The sequence below is a fragment of the Colias croceus genome, chromosome 2, assembly GCF_905220415.1.
Source record: "Colias croceus chromosome 2, ilColCroc2.1".
Lineage (NCBI taxonomy): Eukaryota > Metazoa > Arthropoda > Insecta > Lepidoptera > Pieridae > Colias > Colias croceus.
The window spans coordinates 7,147,396-7,169,049 of NC_059538.1; the positions used below are offsets into that span (position 1 = coordinate 7,147,396).

At 33.6% G+C, this 21,654-nt stretch overlaps 1 protein-coding gene and 1 long non-coding RNA gene across 4 annotated transcripts; both read right to left on the reverse strand.

Moving 5' to 3' along the window:
- Window positions 1-313: 313 nt before the first annotated feature.
- LOC123703532 lies at window positions 314-2,057 on the reverse strand. 2 transcript variants are annotated; one of them, XR_006753011.1, is made up of 4 exons: window positions 1,876-2,057; window positions 1,388-1,591; window positions 905-1,034; window positions 314-551 (listed from the first exon to the last, which is right to left on the reverse strand). It is a non-coding gene; the product is annotated as an uncharacterized LOC123703532 (long non-coding RNA). The 2 variants fall into 2 exon arrangements; XR_006753010.1 differs by having other exon boundaries at window positions 1,388-2,057.
- A 2,919-nt stretch (window positions 2,058-4,976) lies between these two features.
- On the reverse strand, window positions 4,977-20,859 carry LOC123701781 (NAD(P) transhydrogenase, mitochondrial-like). 2 transcript variants are annotated; one of them, XM_045649342.1, is made up of 23 exons: window positions 20,629-20,859; window positions 19,478-19,646; window positions 19,232-19,386; window positions 19,013-19,153; window positions 18,791-18,913; window positions 18,113-18,300; window positions 15,984-16,139; window positions 15,707-15,911; window positions 15,230-15,436; window positions 14,952-15,032; window positions 14,609-14,754; window positions 14,250-14,338; window positions 14,087-14,171; window positions 13,714-13,827; window positions 13,048-13,214; window positions 12,636-12,773; window positions 12,010-12,227; window positions 10,458-10,609; window positions 6,461-6,614; window positions 6,159-6,263; window positions 5,890-6,009; window positions 5,716-5,807; window positions 4,977-5,496 (listed from the first exon to the last, which is right to left on the reverse strand). In XM_045649342.1, exons 2-23 carry the CDS (start codon window positions 19,630-19,632, stop codon window positions 5,350-5,352), a joined length of 3,138 nt encoding a protein of 1,045 aa, XP_045505298.1. In that variant the 5' UTR covers window positions 19,633-19,646; window positions 20,629-20,859; the 3' UTR covers window positions 4,977-5,349. The 2 variants fall into 2 exon arrangements, with proteins under 2 accessions (XP_045505298.1, XP_045505306.1); XM_045649350.1 differs by lacking the exon at window positions 20,629-20,859 and adding an exon at window positions 19,736-19,907.
- Window positions 20,860-21,654: the final 795 nt, after the last annotated feature.

Genomic DNA, 21,654 nt, shown 5'->3' on the forward strand with positions numbered 1-21,654 from the left:
AAAAATCTAGTTGCGTAATAAATTGGTGGCTGGACTTAAAGCTAAACATTTCCAGGTGATAAAAAAGATAACAACAAAACAAATCACTTGACACATTTGAAAATCTAAAGATAATTGGGCCAGGTAAAGAAAAACGCTTTTAAATTAATTGGGAGTTTATTCATTTTTTTCCACACTATATAACTAGCATTCTAGTAGCTTAAGATTATTTATATATTATATATATCATATATGTATTTGGTTAAGCATTATAATAACACAAACATAACAAATAAAATAACAAAGTCAAGGCCAACACTTTTTTTCAGCGGTATAACGTCTTCCTTTAGGTTTTTTCAGAGCTTGTTTAAATTGTATTCCAGTAAAAAAAATTCCAGCTTCTGACATTTTTGCTGTGACTTTATGAAATGCCTGACCAGCAACTAATTTTCGGCATTGGCAATTTAAAACTTCTCTCTTTAGCCATACTTTTCTTTAACTTCAATTTTTCTGTTCAATTTGGGACTTTTTATATTTTTTTACTAAGTATTCATCACAATGTTTTGTGCGACCTATAAAGAAAATAAAAACTTTATTAAAGATATTTTTTTACAAATGAAATCAGTACATTTGAGAGACAAGTGATGTTGTGTCTAAATTTCTGCTTTACTTTATAATACCAAGTTACAGAGTTACTTCAGAATAAACCCACCCAGCACAGTAAATGTAGATTAATACAAATGTTGAACATATAACCCCCCAAATTAGATGTATCTTAGGACCAACTTATCACTCACCAGATATTTTGAATGAGATTTTAAGTATCTTATATTTTGATATGATACCATAATTAACACCCCATTACATAATTGCTCCTGCCCATTTAGGTGAAAAGAGCAGTAAAAAAAAATAGTAATTATTATACCTTTATCTAAAATTTGCTGATTTAATGGGGACATCATTATCTTCATTTGCCCTTGTCTCATAAGGCCACATCCTTGGCTGAGAATAGTTATGTTCCATGTAAACTGCTGTACTCGCAGAATGAAATATACCTGTAAATATTATAAGTAGCAAAGTCAAAAAATTACGAAAGATAAAATTACAGAATGTATCATTTTATTTATTTTTTCACAATAAGCTTGCAGTTGAGCTTTTTTGGAATGAAAACTGGTTGAAGAAACTAAAGAATAGTGGTAGAGCATTGACTGGTGCTCATCAAGCTAGGTACCACTGAGGACTCTGTTACTAAAAGCTTAGTAGTGTTTTACCAGTAGAAATAAGTACCAGTTCCCTAACAGCTATAAATAGTGTGGTATAAATCCTGTATATTATATATAATAATCCTACCTAAGATAATTTTAATTTGATAAATAAAGTACTAACTATAGGTAATATTCAAACTCACCACTAGTAGATTGATGGAACAGATAAATGGAGTAATTGGTGACCTGAAACTTTGTGCTCAGGCTTGAAATGGTAATCACAGTCTCTCTTGTTTCTTTAGATCATGTCTGGCTCCAAGATCTTTTAGTCATTCACCAACAATTGACATCCCGATAGCAAACAACTCGTCGTCTTGAAGGGTGAGGGAAACGATGCATAATTGCTCCTGTAAATACATAAAAAACAACCTTTACAGTACAGAAATACGCAATAAATGTTGTGTTCTCCATATTTAATTATTTTTATATAGTATATTCAAATAATAAATATACTTATAATTAAATATATAATACTCAAATATTTAAAATTTTTATAATTTTTGTAAAATAGTGATATATGGTTATATGCAAACAAAGATGTTCTGCGGCCATGACCGAAACAAACAATAAGGGATACGTACCTACTGGTAGCATCAGTTCATTATAAATAAATAATTTTGAGAAAACTTACCTATTTCACTACATCCAAAAACACAATACACCTTCCTCCTAGAAGCCATTTTAAAATTAACAACAAACTCAAGAAATCAAGAATAATTCAAATTTCAGAAAACAAACGGATTATCCTGTGACCTGTCATATCTCGCATTGGACAGGGTTGCCTTTTTCCAAAATTAAAAGTCACTAGCAAAACTAACAAATACGAAAACGAAAAAAAAATTGTTGGGCACATCGTTTCTTTCAGAATCAGTATCAAATCGACCAGTATGGCTGATTTGATACTTTCTGCTATTTTCAAAACGTAGCTAGACGTACCCTGGATTTGTTTATCCCCCAAACGTTCCCCTAAATTCCCTAGATTGAGACAACGTTCTTAGAACGGCAACACTGGTACTGACACTTATGAGAGAAAACGTTTCATTTTCCGCTGTATATAGCACTTAAAAATCGTTTCATCGAATAGATTATATATTTATAAAAGCAATTGAATTTTGTTCTAAATAAAATGATTTTAGTTATTTTTATAGCCATTCTATTATTTTTGCATAAAAATTTTACGTTCTACCATCTTCTGAGGAAAAAAATAATTAAATAGTGCTGCCGAACAGTCAATAGATGTCGCTAGTTTCTTTGTATAATGTACCATACTCTAAGTTTCACCCCCCTGGCATCAGCATAATTCGGCATTGTGCGCCAGTGAGTCGCATTATGCTCTGTATTCTGTAATTGGAAAACTACCTACCAATGATTGTGAAGATTTTCGCGATTCATTTAAATTAGCAGGAATATTTTATATAAAAATTAATTTTTAATTTTCGGTCGCTCGCAGCAAGCTCGCGATCGCAATTTAAATTGTAACTTTTAAGTAATAAATATTAATAAATTTACCTCATTACTTACTTACTAGAGTGGCGCAGGGACCCAAAGTGAGTCTTGGCCTCCGACAATAAGAGCCTCCATTTGACTCTATCCTGCGCCATCTCTTGCCAGTTTTCAATTGGAGTAATTTAAAATAGTCAACTTTGCGTTCAATGTTGGTCTTAAAGCATCCTATTCTACTGTACATGAATATATCATAGAAACTATAACATTTCAAAATATGTATGCTCTTAGTCGAAAATATGATACTTTTTATGAAAAACCATTATGTAACTTCGAATATCCCGAAATCGGCTAAATTTCGCTGTTCGCAAACTGGTCCATCCGTAAAAGCGCAAGGTCTGCAATTGATTATGTTAACGGAAATGTATGAAATCAAGGAATTGTATAAAAATCCTAGGAAATGTGTACAATTTCGATACTATTTAGGAAATGTATAAAATATTGTTTAAAAAACTATTTAATGCATATATATATCTTAGGAAATGTATAATTTTCCTCAGAATTGTATATAATTCCAATCCAATATCGTATTAGGAAATGTATTTAAAAGTAAATGCTTTCTGTAATAAAACACGTTGTTAATTTTTTTTATGATAAGTAGCACTTATTGAGACAGTCGGGTAACAGTCATACCGTAAGATATTAATAACATGTTCATCAACTATCTATTAACTTTTAACGTAGGTAAGTATCACAAAATCAACATTAATTCTTAATTAAATTTTTATTTGGCAGGTAATCAGTCTGATAATTAAGTAATTATAAATTTCACATTATAAAATTAAATCATTATAATATTATTATAATACTTTGTCAGTCCATATAGCTATTTATTTTTGCAGGGTAAGCTCGAATGGCATTTGGGAGTGCATTATACTTTATTTTTAAAGCACAGACATCTTGCTGTAGGAATAATACCCATCGTTCCGTTGTCCCCGCGTAACTTCCAATATCTTTAATGTTTTACATTTCCGAATGCTATTTAGAGAATGTATAGATTTCCTAGGAAATGTGTATAAAATAATTTATTTCACACATTTCCGTGCGATTTTAGGAACTACATACATTTCCTAGGAATTGTATACAATGACGTATTACATACATTTCCGTTAACATATACATGTGCGGTACCTATAGGCTATATTATTACTTGCTATATGTGATGTGCGGTGGTAGCGTTTACCATCAGGCGCTCTTGCCGTCGACGTCGACGTCGTTAGAAAAATCGAAAAAAAATATAAACAAAGTGTTGTTTATTTATTTTTTTGCGATTTTTCTTTTCGTGGGTTATTTTTAAACATAAACAAACAATTTTTATTTTATATCTTTATTTTCATAGTCATGTCTTAATTTCTAAAGCAGTCGACATATTTAAAAATATTTATGGTGACATATTATTATTTAATAGAAATTCACAAGTTTTGAATTATAAAAAAAATGTATATGTACCTACTGTATTGTTTCCACTATTTATTCTTTAGCGTAAAAAGATACTAAGATGGAATGTGACATAATTTCTACAATATAAATCATTCACGATCTTCTTTGTGCAATAAAAAAGCGATTAGTATACAACAATCTCTAAGATTTTCACATTTTTATGATCATCAATATATTTTTATGATGATTGATGTGATCGTATATATTTTTCCTTTGATAGACTAGATAAAAATAGTATATTAGTTATAAATTGGTAATAATAAAAAAAATAAAAATGCTTTAATTTTTCTTAATTTTAAAACAGATATTTACTTAATTTATTAGATATCATGATCTAAAAAATATAATATAACATTTTAAGGCACACATCTTCATATAATATAATTCTTTTGGAATTTCGATGACCTAATTAATTATAAAATGTTTGAATATAAAAACAGATCAAAAATTATAAGTACTCTAATTTAAACTTTCTCTTCAATTTCAGTCAAATATCATCATGGCACATTTATAATATGTATTACTAATTTAATATAGAAAATATAAAGCCATATAAAGTCATTGCCTTTTTTGATACAATTATCTCAAGTAATTTCAAAACAAATAAAAACATGAAGAATGTTTAAGTATAATTAATGTACAATCACACCCCGGACACTCCATACAAAATTATCGTTTTGACAGTCACACTGTAGAGACTGCAAATGTGTGTGTTAACGCTTTATGGTTGGCACATTTGTGACTAGCGTAAAAAAAAATTCGCGTTTTTCTGATGAAATACATCCGTAAACAGCACAATATCTAACCATTTTCTTCGAAAAACGATAATCACAAATCCAAAATAATAAAATTACTTTATGTCAATTTGATTAATGTTGTCAATCTTCGTTGCGTATCGTCCTTGCAGAAAAATACGGACCATTTTCAGGCTGATCGTGCGGGTGAGGTAAGTGTTTAATTTTGGCGGGAGGCGGAGAGTGTCCGTTCTGTAGCGTTTAGCTACTATTATGTATTCTGTGGTACAATTTAAATTAACATACATTGTGCACTTCATTTACGCATTGTTTGTTACAGGACTCTTGTATCTTTTCATTGTTGAATATTATTCAATATCCCGTAAATTTTAATCTTCATGCATTATTATTGCTAGAATTCCTTTTATTTAGTCTGTAAGGTGTTTTATTTTATCAAGTAGAGCGTCACATGTTTTCTTAGCGTCACCAAGTAACATAGCAGTGTTTGGATTGTAGAAGATTGGATTGTCGACGGCTGCATATCCAACTCCCATTGATCTCTTCATAACAACCACCTACGAAAAGCAACGTCAATATATATCTCTTCAATGCATCAGTTTTAAACCATTTTATACAAATATCATTTTACAACAGGACTTTGTTAAAGTCCTAATATAATGTATTTCGGTTATCTCGCAATTATTTTTGACATCTCCCAATCGTTTTTTTTATAAATTTATCTAATAAATATTATTCATTGTAACGAAAATTAATATAAAAACATTGTGATATACCTGATTCGCTTTCCAGACTTTAAGTACAGGCATTCCCGCAATAGGGGAGTCGGGGTCGTCTTCCGCAGCACTATTTACGGTATCATTAGCTCCTGCAAAATAAAACATTTATTTTAATATGGTATTTAGCATTTTTTTTTATTCGCAAATTAAAAAAAAATTCTTTATAATTACCAATAACAAGCACTAGATCTGTTTCCGGGAATTCATCGTTAATTTCTTCCATTTCAAACACGTCGTCATATGGAACACCGGCTTCGGCGAGCAAAACGTTCAACTGACCAGGCATGCGACCTAAAAAGATCGTTTTTTTACGTAAACTAATAATAAAGTTTTTTTTAATAAAAGTTTTAATGAAAAAAGTAAACAACACAAATAAGATTTAAGAAGTACATAATTATAAACAAAATACAGTGATCTTTGTATAGAAATTAGAAACATACCTGCAACAGGATGGATAGCAAAGCGCACTTTCTTTCCGACGTTCTTGAGAATGTTTACTAATTCTGCGATTGGATATTGAGCCTTCGCTACACATAGTCCATAACCTAAAAAAAAAGATATTATTTAGTATAGGAATTATTGATTGAACCCTACTCAATTATAGCGAAATGAAGCGAGGGAATAATTGTGTTTCAATAAATTAAAAGGAAATTAAAATAGGGATAAAAAAATTTCATTGACTTGTTATATTTTTTCATTGCTGTATAGTATTGGCATAGTAATTATTATAGTGTACACATACCAGGTGTAATAATAATATTAGAAGCGCGGTTAATAAGATCGGCCACAGAGTCCACATTCATTTCGGTGTGAGTGGCGCCCGCGGGCCGCGCCGACCCGCTCGAGGTCACTCCGTAACCGCCCAGGATCACGTTGGGGAGGGAGCGGTTCATAGCCTGGACAAGTCAAAAACATACAATTAAAAACTTAAAACCTTCAATATATCCAATTGTAGTATGAAGGCACATTCAGAAAGTAAGAGAAATATATTCAGTACTAGCTGTGCCCGCGACTTCGTCCGCGTGGAATAGTGACTGCATAGTAGTCAGTGGCGTGCCTAGGGTGTAAGGACTGGGCAAGCCCAAATTTTTCAGTGTTTGCTGGGTACCCTTTTCTTGAATTAGGTATACACTGTGTTACTAAGTAGGTAATTATGTTCGTTATAAAACTTATAAAAAATGTGAACATACCGAATCAAATCTTCTAAATCTTCAGGCGCGCCCGCAAACAGTTGAGTCAAACGTTTACCATTACAATCATATTAAAATCTATATCTATAAATTATATAAAACTGTATGACATTATATTATAAAATTGTACAGATCATTTATATTCTAATTCAAAACGCCGATCTTCCTGAAGGAATAGAAGTAGGTACTTAGGTGATTGTTTTAATTCAATTAACAGCTATTTCTCAATGACAGTCATTGTTAATAATTCAGAAAGGCGTTCTTGGCCTTGGTTATTTCTTAAATACGTACCTACCTATTTAAGTATTTACCGTGTATGAATTCGATTTAACGCTGAGAAAGCACGCTCCGTGGAAAAACTACTAGCAAGAATCGTAAGTACCAAAATATGTGCAAGTTTCATCAGAAGGCTTCTTCTAACCAATTCTCATTCATGAAATCGATTAATTCGTAAACATTACAATTAAAATTTGGTTTATGTGACTTACTGCACAAATCGGGAGTTGGTTTTGTTGAAGAAATTTATTGTTGTTTTACAGTAAAGTTTAATGATTTTACCTTTCCCCGCTGAGCACAAAGCAAACCATCACAATTTACAATACAATCTGTGTCGCGACACTTATTTTATCACAAAATTCGAAAAACTTAACCTAAATTACACCGGTATAATCACGCGCTAAACTATACTAACAATAATATTCACGACGTTCGTTCGCGCGACGCGCAATCGTAACTATCTTCACACTGTTAAAGCCCGGCTTTGTTGGCCATATAAATTGCTATAGAATTCTATAGATAGGTATATAGCTACTTCAACGAAATTTCATACGTTAGAAGAGATAAGCGCAAAGCCCGGTAAAAGCCCACGAGTGCAAGCGAGAAAACTATATGTCACTCAAGAAGGACACCGCACTGTTTATACAAAGTACGACCTTATTTAGATAGCAAGAAGGAAGAAAATTAAAAATTTTGTGTCGAATTCGACATTGTTTGTAGGTGAGTTTTCATTGAATTTCGGAGCAAATTTTGAATTGCTCGTTGCGCGCGAATATTCAAAAGTGAATTTGGGTATTTTCCTGTTTCGTAGCGAATTGCTTAGGCAAGCCGGGCTTTTCGGCTTGTATGAACGTACCGCCACTGATAGTAGTTACTACTTATCTTAAATTATTGAGTAAACACAGACTACCATAAATAATTAAAAGAACTGTAAGTAAAATTTATTACTAAACTGAGCTAAACAATACAAAAAAAAATGCCTTATTAATTTTCTACGTAAAATTTCTTTTAAATTATGTCATATTATTTTTAGGCACCAGGGGGGAGGGGAGCAAATTTCTTTTCCTTCCTTCCTTGTATGGATGTTTTTAACTATGTATCGTGCAGCAACTGATCAGCTTAATCGATACTCAGTTTTTATCAAATCCAGCACAAAATCCAAATCAGATCTTTCCTGAATCCTGTCTCACGCCTGTAGGTAGTAACTAAACCGTTTAGACCGTGCAATAAAAATTAAATAAAAAAAAACAGCGCTACGAAGAAAAGTGCATACATAGAAAAAGGAATAAATAATTTCACAAACTTCCCGAAGATTTTTAAAAATAAATACCATTTTAAATATTTATAAAAAAAAAACAAAGTCATCGGGGCTGCCATGCCAACATCATCATAATATACCTCATTATCAAAATACATATATGGTACTTAATTTTAAAGATCGTCGGGAAGTTTGTAAAATAATTATTTATTCCTTTCGGTTTCTTATTTTCATGTAATATTTTCAAGTGAGCGAGACCTACCTCTACCTCCATATTACATTCCTACATCATATTGATATCTATAAGTTTGTTGCTCCTTGACATCTTTTAAGTTGGGCCGTAACCGTGCACAGATTGTAATGGACCACAGTGGCAAAAGAAGTGGTATACTTAGGAAAAAATATTGCCAAGGGCCAGGCCTATGTAGCTTTGAGTAGAGTTCAAAATTTCCAGGGTGTGGCTATCCTCTCGCTCCCATATCCCCTCTTCTTTCACAGACTTTCAACCCTTCCCTTTCCATCCCTAGTAAATGGCAGAACCGATTTTGATGTAAACCATATCTAATTGTACCTATATGTACACGTCATATCCTGTAGTTTGATGCTCCATTTGGTTTATTTATCCCCACTGTCACCCCTAAAAAGCCCTAAATGTAATAAACGGATGAACCGATTTCGATAAAATATGACTAATTGTAATTCACACGTTGCCCTTTCATATTTTGATATGCCGCTTGAGTATATTATTTGACCACATTATTCATTCCCACTTTTACCGCTGTAATCTAATAAATGGATAAACCGAATTGGATAAAAATATAACTAAGTGTATTTCACCCGTTATGCACTTTTATTTGATATGTCACTTGGGTATATTAATTGACAACATTCGTTTTTTTTTTCATTCCCACTTTTACCCATAAAAAGGTATAATAAATGGATGAACCGATTTTGATAAAACATGTCTAATTAAACTTTACACGTCATGCCCTGTCATATGATATGTCACTTGAGTATATTTTTGACAAATTCATTTTTTTATTACCACTTTTATACCTATATTAAATAAATGGATGAACCGATTTGTTACTGATAGGTCGTTCACTTTCATGTAATATATCACTTAGGTACTTATATTTGACAACTTTCGTTTTTTTTATACCCACATTTACCCCTATAATAATATACCTAGGTATAATAAATGGATGAACCGATTTTGATACACTTTATCTAAGAACCAGCGTCGGAAAATATGCTGCCTAACCAAAAAAACCGCATCTAATTCGGATTACCTGTTAGCGAGCTACGGTGGCACAAACAGACACACACACACAGACACACATAGCGGTCAAACACTTATCACCCATCTTTTTGCGTCGGGGGTTAAAAATATAATACGACATAATTTAAAGGACATTTTATGTATAAAATTTACCTAGAAGTAAGAATAATTCTAATTTGACCAACCCCCCCCCACCCTTGGGCACTTTCGATATGATCACTTGGACATTTACAGGAATAATAATTGTAACAGATAACTTACGTTTTATCGTACAGTGTATAGAATGCCTTAGCAAATGTTCGCCGTGAATACTTAAATGGTCATAACTTTTTTATTTACAAACCGATTGACATGAAATAAACACTAAATGTTAAATGAAGATTACCACAATATATTAGTGAAAACCGCATCTTAATCGGATAAGCCGTTTCTGAGATTAGCGTGCACGAACATACAGACAAACAGACAAACAGACAAAAATTTTTTTAACTACAGTTTTGGGTTTGGGATCGATTTAATAATAGCACCTGCTAATTTTTTTTTATATATTTTGATTGTACAGACACGACTTTTCTATAATTTTATTATATGTATTGATATATCTACTGCAGCTGTATAATAGAACCAAACAAAGCACATGTTATGATCAAACCAAACAGATATTTAAAATTGTGTAAACTCATATCTGATAAGTTGAATTGAATTTTTTAATATAAGTGTTCAAAATTTTTACCTTGCACATAATATAAGACAGGATAGCTCCCGAGCTACCGATGAGCGCGCCCACGATTGTCATGAGCGAGTTGTTCAGCATGAAGCCCTCAGCGCACAGAGCCCAGCCAGAGTAGCTGTTCAACACCGTTATCACTACAGGCATGTCCGCACCTTATTGGAAAAATATATAATCTATACATATAATAAATCTGTAGAAGGGTCAATTCTGTACATTGAAAATATTGAAAAAATAAATAGCAGGGGGTGTTACTGGATCGATACCAAACCCAAATATGTGATTAAAAAAATTTTTGTCTGTCTGTCTGTCTGTCTGTCTGTCTGTCTGTCTGTATGTGAAGACATCACGTGAAAACTAGCGGTTCGATTTCGATGAAACTTGGTATAATTATACCTTATTATCCTGGGCGTAAAATAGGATACTTTTTATCCTGGAAAAATACGTAGAAAAAAAAATAAACTAAAATTTTCAGTTTTATCCATAGACGTTGTTCTATACCGCAGTGGATTCAGCGCCGTAACATGTAGCTCCGAAAGTCGGATTTGGCTTGAACCGTTTGCGTCAACGAGAGCCGCACGATGCCACGCCTGCCACGACTCCTATATAAGGACTGCGATCCGCGCCGCGCGACGCATAAAATTTATGAATTTTGATGCGAGCGGACGTGTCCAGTGTGGCGAGCGGTCGTTCTTATTGGAATAAAATATATTGTATGCATAATAATAATAATTAACATATTAATATTGTTTTCACCGTAAATTGGTTTATTCATTAAACTCATAATTCTCTCTGTCATCTCATTTCATTGTATTTGTAACTATACATAATATCTATTATAATAAATCTGTAGAAGGGTCAATTCTGTACATTGAAAATAAGTTGAAAATATTGAAAAAATAAATACCAGGGGGTGTTACTGGATCGATACCAAACCCAAATATGTGTTTAAAAAATTTTTTGTCTGTCTGTCTGTCTGTCTGTCTGTCTGCATCACGTGAAAACTAACGGTTCGATTTCGATGAAACTTGGTATAATTATACCTTATTATCCTGGGCGTATAATAGGATACTTTTTAAATAAAATACGTAGAAAAAAATTAATCTTTTCAGTTTTATCCATAGACGTTGTTCTGTAGAACCGCGAACACACGTTGCGTATTATTATAGGCCTAGCCGTATTTGGGTCCAATATAATATATTTATAAGATATCATTGTCAGAGTTACTCAAAATGAAGAAATAAACCATCCACGCGAAGACCGACATCCGCGCGGACGGAGTCGCGGGCGGAAGCTAGTTAATAATAAATCCTTTACGAAATACATCACTTTTAAATAATACATAATTTCTTTAAAAATCAAATAAATGGCGTTATTTATCTTAAGAAATTAAATATACCGAACTAAACATCGACAGGACATAAGGCCCGTAAGGGCGAGGGAGCGCGCAATATACTCTATGCCGTTCCTTTTATGACTCCGCGTGCCGCGAAGGATCTCGTCGACAATAGCGCATATACAGAGCGTGTTCCGTATATTACTTATGCACACGCACCTCCTATAGCGGCGGTGAGCGTGAGCCCCTGCACGGCGCTGAGCAGCGCGGCGGCGGAGAGCAGCGGCAGGCCGGGCGCGTCGGGCAGCGCCACGAGCGCGCCGCCGCAGCCCAGCGCGCCCGCCAGCAGACCCGCGTTCAGCGCGTGCCGCCCGGGCAGCAGCAGCGGCGCCGACGACAGCGAGCCCTGCAGCTTGCCGTACGCGACCAGCGACCCGCTAGATAATACCACAATAATACATTCATAAAAAAAAGACGTGTGGCACTCGGGGACTGCCGCGGTAAAGCTATTGCATAGCATGCCTTCAAGCCACACCTCCGTGCCCGTCGGAGTGGGGAGCGTGAGGTTTTTTTCGTTACGGAATTTCTGGATTCGCTCCCCGCGCTCAAGGCCCGCAATAGAAACTATGCAATAACTTAAAATTTTAAACAAAATATAATTTTCCAAAAAAAAAAGAAAAGAGGACAATAACGACACACATCAATTTTCTTATTGTAATTCATTATCGAAGGAATAAATAAAGCAAACAAAGCCTCTAGACTATATTTCAGAAGAGAAAATGACAACACCCAAAGATGGCGATCGTCATCGTAATAAAATCGTCAAAAAAAAATATAACACTTACGTGAATGTGATTCCACCGATATAGGTTCCAAGGAAGAGCGACGTCTTCAGCGTAGCGGCGGTGGGGTCGAGAGCCATAGCGGGAAAGTCGTGCATGTATGTGGCGATACACGTCAGCACGGCCGCCATACCTACCAGACTGGTAAAAAATAACTAAATTGTTAAAAAACATACTCGTACATAAATAGACCATAGCAAGATGGATAAGTAATAATAATTTAGCATCAAAAATATTTTACATGATTAAGTCTTAGTTCCTTTTAGTTAACATAACAATATGTAGAAAGGTAGCATGGTAATTTATCAAATTAGCTAAAAATTGAAATGCTTTTTGGGAACGTCGCCTTTATCAATCTATGGTACAGTTTCCATATAAAGGAAAATAAAGTCTTAAAAATAAAATGTCATTTTACCTGTGGAAACCAGCTACTAGTTGCGGTAGGTCAGTAATCTCAATCCTCTTAGCAATTGTGCCGCCCAGTACGCCACCTATGCCGGCAACACCTAACATTTGAGCTAGAACTTCAGCGCTAGGTGTTATCGCACCTAACGTAGCAGCAATACCACCGGCGACACCGATCTAAAACAAATCCTTAGTTACCCACACATTCATAGAGTACAAAAGGAAGAAATAATTCAGTATCACGCAACCTCATATTACTAAAGAATCATCAAAACTTCGACGAGCTGAACCCAAGTTGCCTCATTAAAACAATTGTACAATAACAGCATACAATCAACTGTTTAGACTTTACAACGATTAATAACAACTGTTATTGCGATCCGAATATAACTACTACATCTTTAAATTAGATTATGTAAAAAAAAAAAATCTAATAACATATAATTACCAAATACAATTATATGGACTAGATGTAGGAATTACCTTCAAATGATCAAATATCTCAATGCCTTTACAATGATCAATAGATTGAAACTAATGTCATCAAGATTACAATGAGCGGGTCAAGCTTGGGTTGAGTCTATAGCTACGTCTTTTTCTTTATGAATGCCTTTTCTAATCATCGGTTGCATTAAATGAAAGAAACAAGTTTAAATATGAATATAATATTACATACCATACCAAGGTAGTTTCCCTTCCTGGCGGTGGTTTGTGAGCTGAGACCGGCGAGAGCGCCAACACAGCATAGTGAAGATGCAAGGTACGCCATTTGGTGCACTTCTGGGTAACCCTGATATAATAATAAACATATTAACATAGTATAAACATAAAAAACTAAATCATCTGCAAATAGTCAACTGGAAGGAAGGAAGAACTAGCTTTCAGATAAATAGACAATCATCAAAATCGGTTCATCCAGTAAAAAGTTTTGAAGTAAAAGCTCAAAAATATATTATTGAGAACCCTTTTTTAAAATCTGTTGACAAAAATGATCTATTTCAGATGTTATTTAGCAATTTCCTCAATTTTCTCTTTTATTATTTATATACCTGCATAGCGGTGACGATATAGCCACCAAGTAGCGCAGCAGCGGGGATGCCATATAAGTATCCGTATTCTGGTGGGTCACCTGGCCTAGGAAGGAAAAAAAGATTTTTATTTTGTTCTGTAAACATATTATTAGGTATATCATTTAATTGCATTCATGCATACCTCTTGAACATATCCAACATCCGCTGTGTTACTAAAAAGCCACCAAAAACGTTTACGAATGAAATCAATGCTGCAGTACTAGCCAACCACTGTGGATGAAAAATTTATAATTAAGAGATAGAAAGTTAATTGTGATTAATGGTCTTGTGCTTATTGATGCATAAGTGTAAGCACGAAAGTAATATTAGCGTGTAAGATGTTTCAATTAATACTGTAATGTAAGGTTAATTTTACTTCAAGGTATTTATGTGTATATTAGTTATAATGTATAAAATTGCGGCATTTTTGCATGTGAAACAGAAGAATGAAGATAATATGATTATTGATAATAAATCTATACATTTTTATTATATTTTTACCTGTACAGGTGTTTCGGGGACATATCCACCGCCCATAAGCAACAAGCCGCCCACAGCTGTAATGCCCGATACCGCATTGGTCACCGACATTAAGGGCGAATGTAGGGCAGGTACAACGCCCCACACAGTATGGTAACCCACAACACCTATGATAGGAATAAAGGAAGTACAAATGTTTTAATATATTATGTAAGTACATATAAATTAAGTTCTTTTTTTCAGTAGTTAGTTAAACAGAATAAATAAAATAAATCAATCTAAAAGTCTTCAAAAATTCTATTCAGATTCCAGAACCTTCGCATTCATAATAATATGTAAAGTAGAATAATTGTAAAAAAATTACCTGATAGTGCTAATGTTGTAGTCATGGTTGTAAATGCGGGATTTGGTGAAGCGATACCCAATCCAATCAAACTGGCCATGCCTGTTGAATGGAGACAATTTATTTATAAACATTTATTAATTTATAAAGAAATTATAAAATGTAATTTGTGACATTATTATTCATTTTTAGGCAGAGCAAACGAAGAACTAAGTTAGCCATACTCCGACTTAAGCAGTCACCTACTCGTGCGGCGACTTATTTGAGTTAAAAAGAATTCCTTTGTATTAAAATTTTACCTGTAGAATACAAAAAGGCATCTTTCATAGTCTCATTGAAGGGGTTCGGCGGTTCCGGCTTGGCGGGTGCGGTCGGTTTGGCCGCGGTTTGCGCTGGCGCCATACTGGGCGGTGGTGGTGCTGGCCACAATAGCTCTCCCGCTTTCAGTACTATCGCACCACGCGTTACTTCGTCTTCCAGGTTGATATGGAAGTGGTCGTTTGTACCTGGTGGAAGAGTTGTGGTTGTTATGTTGTTTATTTTCAAAAATCATATCCTTTTAGTGTTAATTAGCATGAATATTTTCTCAAATGAAATGCAGGATTAAATGATTTATTTGTAAATTTATTCTCTTTTTTACTTATATCGTTTCTATCTTATATACAGATTGAGAAAAAATTAGACATTTTTATTTCAGCCTTGATTCCGTCAATCCATAAAAAATGCCGACATAAACATGTCATGAAGTTAATTATAGTTTGTAATGAACTACTTACCTAAACTGAATAAGAAGGCCGAAATATTGTTTGCATATAGTGTGGACGCATGACTTGGCATACGACTGGGCAAGTCTGTAAGACCTATGTGTGTGACGTCATGAACTTTTACTATCTCTCCTTTTTTTGTGGTTTCAATGTTACCACCCATTTCTGCCGCCAAGTCCACAATAACGCTTCCTGGTGCCATATCACGAACGGCATCCTAAAACAGACCACATTAAATAGGTTTCGAATAATATCGTCACTAGCAATTTGATCTTCTATGAAATTTTACCTCGAGTATAAGTAAAGGCGCTGGCTTGCCCGGAATTAGTGCTGTACTTATAACTACATCAGATGTTCGCGCTTCTTTGCCAAGTAGAGCTCGTTCAGCTCGCAAAAACTCTTCACTCATTTCTTTAGCATACCCACCCTCTCCAGCACCCTCTTCCTGTACCAAAAAAAAGTAAACTCATAAAAATTTCTTATTTTAATATCAATGAAATAGAATCTGATTGTAAACGAGGTAGACAGTAAATGTAAAATATATGAATACCTAATAGCTGATGTGTTCTCGTTTTATGTAATTTTTACTTGGTAATTTTCAAATCTTTCTACTATGTACTATTAAATCTCTCCTATTTCAATATTAAAATATATAAAAAAATATTTATATTTTTGCCTTATCATTTATTACCTAACAAATTAATATTTACAAACAACTTGGAAAAATACGCCAACAATGAACCTAATTAAATAAAGATAATAAAAAGTGCATGCAGAAAAAGTATCTATACTATAAATGAAAAACATGTCAAATGATAAACTTGTATTTAATACGCTTTAACATCGAAGATAGCCTTGTTACAGTTGATATAGTAACCGCTATAATGCAGTGAACAAACAATAAATACACATCTACGTAATAAGAAATACTAACTTATTTTAGATATTAAATGAATCTATTGGTATTTCATTGAGCGCGAAATATAATATACTTAAAAGTTCATTGCTTATATGGCCAATTGAATTACTTAATTGAGAATCATAGTGTTTTTTTTCAAACCGATACTTAATTTTACGAAAGAAAGCGTTAATTAACTGTGTCTATTTTTATGTTTGCTGATAATCATCGACTGTCGTTTTAAGTAATATTTGTATATTTGCCACAGTAGTTTTAATTTTAGATAGGTATAACTAGAAGGCACGTGGATAGTAGACAAATTCAATACGAGTCAATCAAGAAATTATAATTACGTTTTACGTGATAAGTTACGTATAGCCATAACATGATACTTTAACCGCATTGCACGTATTATGCCCGTGACTCGGTCATTCACATAAAATAATCGGATCGAGTAGATTGGTCATAATTGATCTGCTATTGTTTATTTAAGATCCAGCCAAACTCGTCGTTAAATATATGTCGTGGCCATATCGTAGATTTGGTCACTTCATGAAATGGCCAATTTAGTTTGGCCAGATCGTTAAATCGTCAACGTTTCACGATTTGGTCATCCACATTTGGCCAGATCGTCGATCTGGCCAAACGTGGATGGCCATTTCACGAAATGCGACCATTTTTGTTTCTTTTTTAAAAAGCGATTCGCTTCTGGCACCCGCCGGCCGCTGCCGCGGCACGCTCGCTTTGCTCGCTCGGCTCGTGCGTTGTTTATTAAAGTCTAACCTAACCTAACCTATATTTTATACGATCTGGCCAAATGTCGATGACCAAATCGTGAAACGTTGACGATTTAACGATCTGATCAAACTATGTTGGCCATTATTGCTATGTTCATGAAATGAGCAAATCTACGATATGGCTACGACATATAGATGTGTATAAAGCTACATATACATATTTGATAAGACTATTTGGATTTCGCTTGTCAATACCGGATTTTTAAATAGCTAAAATTCAAAATAAACTTGCATATCAAGCGAGAAGAAAAGATTCAATGTTTGTTTCAATTATACTTATGTCAATTAAATATCCAAATAATTATACTATACAGTATACGCATACATTCTCCCTATTGATAAAGACCTTGTTTTTAATAGGAATAGATATTCTGCTTTTCGATATCATCGACGCGACCTTTGAACATGACATATTTATTCTTCGCTGTAGTCATGATGTTAACACATTAATTAATAAAAAAAATATTTCATGAGCTTATCATCACTTAAAATTCATCAATTCACCAATTTGACTGCCTTTCATGGTGGTAAACATGTGAATGTAGAACCGTCGTGTATGTCGTTTTAATACATAATTTAATAGGTTTTAGACAATGCGGGCGATAAGCTAGTGTGTCCAAAAATATAAAGTACTTAATAAAATAAAGCACATTGCCATATTGTCAAAGCTCAAAAACAGAGTATCCAAAAAGTACACAGTAAACTGTACAGACAGTAACCCACCTTAACATCCATAGTAATGAACTGCGCCCCCAAGCTCTCGATCTGCTCGCGCACCGCTGGTCTAGTATCGAAGGCTCGCACGGCGGCGCCCATGCAGCGGGCCTGCGCGGCCGCCGCCAGCCCCGCCACGCCGCCGCCCACCACCAGCACGCGGCACGGCGGCACGCGACCCGCTGCCGTCATCTGGCCTGGTGTGCACGAAACAGTCATACTATAAACAACTGCACTCATGATCTCGCTCTAAAATTGTCCGAAGCATAATTATCTATGCATACATCTTCTAATGAGTGTATAAACAGTACAAAAAAGGTTAAGGTGGAATTGGTAAAAAGAATAATGCTTTAGTATTTAAAAAATTGCTTCTGCATTAATTTATCCACTCCTTTAAAAAACTTGTCATAAGTAAAAATAATTAGTTTCTTTTTTATTAGCAACATTCATAGTTGTTTCAAATAAAAATATTCTAGATACAAATTAATCAGACGACCTTGACACCCAGCACACCAAACTTTTGTTTTGTATCAATTTATATTTCTGTTTATATACAACATTGAGCTCTATACAAATAGCAATAAGAAACGAAATGGTTTTGTCTGAACATATACAAATGAAATGAATATTACTTTAGATCATTAAACTTGAAACATGCTTCAAGCCTTCAACACTGAATATACAAACCTGAGAAAAATCGGGGAAAATGTGCTGCAGCTTCAATAACAGCTCTGTAGCCCGCCACATTGGCCATTGAGCTCAATGCATCAAATACTTGAGCACGACTAATACGAGGTATGCAATCCATTGCTTAAAAAATAAAGAATTTATAATTAAACTAAATGTATAAATACCTACTTATTATAAATATTATATCAACATTACAAATTACCAATTTAAGCAACATACCAAATGCATTTACTTTTTTAGCAGCTAATTTCTGAATTAAATCTTGATTTTGAGCAGGGTACAAGAATGATATTAAGGTCCCTTCATCTCTTATATTTTTAAGTTCATCATCTGCTACTGGCCGCACTTTGAGGATTATATCTAAAAATTAAAATATAAGTTTTTTATTTGGTTCTCATCTTTCAAGTTCAAGGCAATCATAAAATAAAGTTTTTTTACCCGATTGAAAGGTATCTTTTAAACTTGTTACTTTTGCACCAGCCTCTTCATAAATTTTGTTAGGAAAATTGGCTAAAGTCCCAGCATTTTCTTCTATATTTACAGTAAAACCCTTTTTTACTAATTTGTTAACAACAGCCGGTACAAGAGCCACTCTGAAATATAATAATAGAAATAAATAATGTTGTAATATAGGATATTAAACAATTGGATTTAATGAATATTATAGCAAAATATATTATTTACCTTCTTTCATTTTGCCAAATCTCTTTTGGAACACCAACACTGAGTTTACCGTAAGGAACTCCTTCCACTTTGTTTGTAGATGAACAATAAAGTCTTCTTTGCCATGATTGGGGTAATGGCTTGCCAAAACGCAATATCCTCAGGCAGCCACACATGTTGATGTGTTAACCTATGGAAGAAAACAATTGATAGTATTAAAGAATAATTAAAAAGTTTTTCTCAGCATACAATATATTATATTAAGGTTAGTTATGGTACCTTCATTGTTTGTAGCTTCTTTGCGTTTTTGCGTGTTTTTGAATAAATCCACATGACAAATAAAAAGATAGTACTTTTATGTAAAGGCATGTTTAGAATTAAATTTTTGACTAATGAATACTGAATAGCCATTATGTAAATTATGTGGGCAGCGGCTGCGCTCGTTGTCGTTGAACACAGATTAAGTATTTACTATTTATGTATTAGTTACTAGTAACTATGTAGTTACTACTTGGTTACTACCACAGAGCAAGTCACGACTCACGAGCAAGTAATATAGGTTACTACCTACGTAATCGTTGAAGTTGAAAAAAAAATGAATTCAAATCGAAATTCGAAATATTTTTTTTAGGTAACGAAAAAAAATGACATTGACAAAACCCCAAGCTTTTGGAACCGGTAAAAAAATTATCTGCCAACAGCAAGGAGATTGTTTGTGGACAGTTTTTATAATAATTTTATGATGTAAATAACTAACGATAGGTACTTATTAAATAACTAAAAGTTAAACGTAAACTGGATAAAAACAAGTCTCATAGGATAAAATTTATCAATGCGAATTAAAATTCAGTTTCATCAAAATTAACTACCTATACACTTATTATACTATGAATAATAATTATCAATCAAAAATAATTAAAAAATTAAAGCCATTAAATATTAAAAAAAAAAATTAAAGAAAAAAAACTAAGTATTTATTTTTGTAAATAATGCTTTAAGATAAAAAAAAACCTACTCCTTAAATTAATTACCTACATTAGAAATTATTGTCTATGTCTATTTATTAATGAATTTAAAATCAACGTCCAACAACAAGTTAATTCATAAAAAAGAAACTGAATGGTGTAGACCTACGAAATATAGAAAATGAATGAATAAATAAATACACTTACTAAATTAGTTACGTTTGAGTAGTAACATATGGTTGCCAGTCGGTGCGAATGCCGCGCTCAAGCTATCATAAATGTGGCTTTTTTTGAAGAAAATATGTTTATCTTTATTTGTACACACGACACAAGGGCGCACGAAGAACCGAGCGGCACTAAAGCCAACTCGTAGAAAATAATATTTTCGTCTCGACTCTGACAGACCGGCCGCCGGCCGGTACCGCAACCGGTGGGCGTCGCGATCAAAGAGTATAGTAACTATGTATAAGGAAAAGAGAGGCATCTTGCGTGATAAAACGAGAACCCATGAACACTAGCGCCCCAAGCGTATGGCGGGCGCATTAAAAGTGCTATAGATACCTATACGTATATCTATATACGTGCCTATAGGTATTATTGCTATTCTGATAATAATTTATATTGCGTTACCTTTATCACAACTGTATTATTGTGTCGATCTGTTATGCCGCGTACAATCATTGTATGCGTGATATAACCAACCCAAAATTAGAAAGAAGAAAGAAAGAAAGATCATTTATTTGACTCCACAATAATAGACACAGAATACAATAATTAAAATTAAAACAACACAACGTGAAACAAAACAATACAAGTACAATGACAACAAATGAAAGAGTAAAATAAAATAAAATGAAGCCGAAAAGTGGAGCCAAATCAGGTAGCACAATTACACAATTACACAATGCATATAAAAAAATCTAGTTGCGTAATAAATTGGTGGCTGGACTTAAAGCTAAACATTTCCAGGTGATAAAAAAGATAACAACAAAACAAATCACTTGACACATTTGAAAATCTAAAGATAATTGGGCCAGGTAAAGAAAAACGCTTTTAAATTAATTGGGAGTTTATTCATTTTTTTCCACACTATATAACTAGCATTCTAGTAGCTTAAGATTATTTATATATTATATATGTATTTGGTTAAGCAGTATAATAACACAAACATAACAAATAAAATAACAAAGTCAAGGCCAACACTTTTTCTTCAGCGGTATAACGTCTTCCTTT

Excerpts from the sequence above, each read along its gene's own strand:
- LOC123701781 (XM_045649342.1), bottom strand. The coding sequence starts at position 19,632 with ATGTGTGGCTGCCTGAGGATATTGCGTTTTGGCAAGCCATTACCCCAA. Across the intron at positions 16,140-18,112 it reads TCATTACTATGGATGTTAAG|GAAGAGGGTGCTGGAGAGGG; the intron begins GTGGGTTACTGT and ends TTTTTGGTACAG. Across the intron at positions 15,912-15,983 it reads CGCCTTTACTTATACTCGAG|GATGCCGTTCGTGATATGGC; the intron begins GTAAAATTTCAT and ends GGTCTGTTTTAG.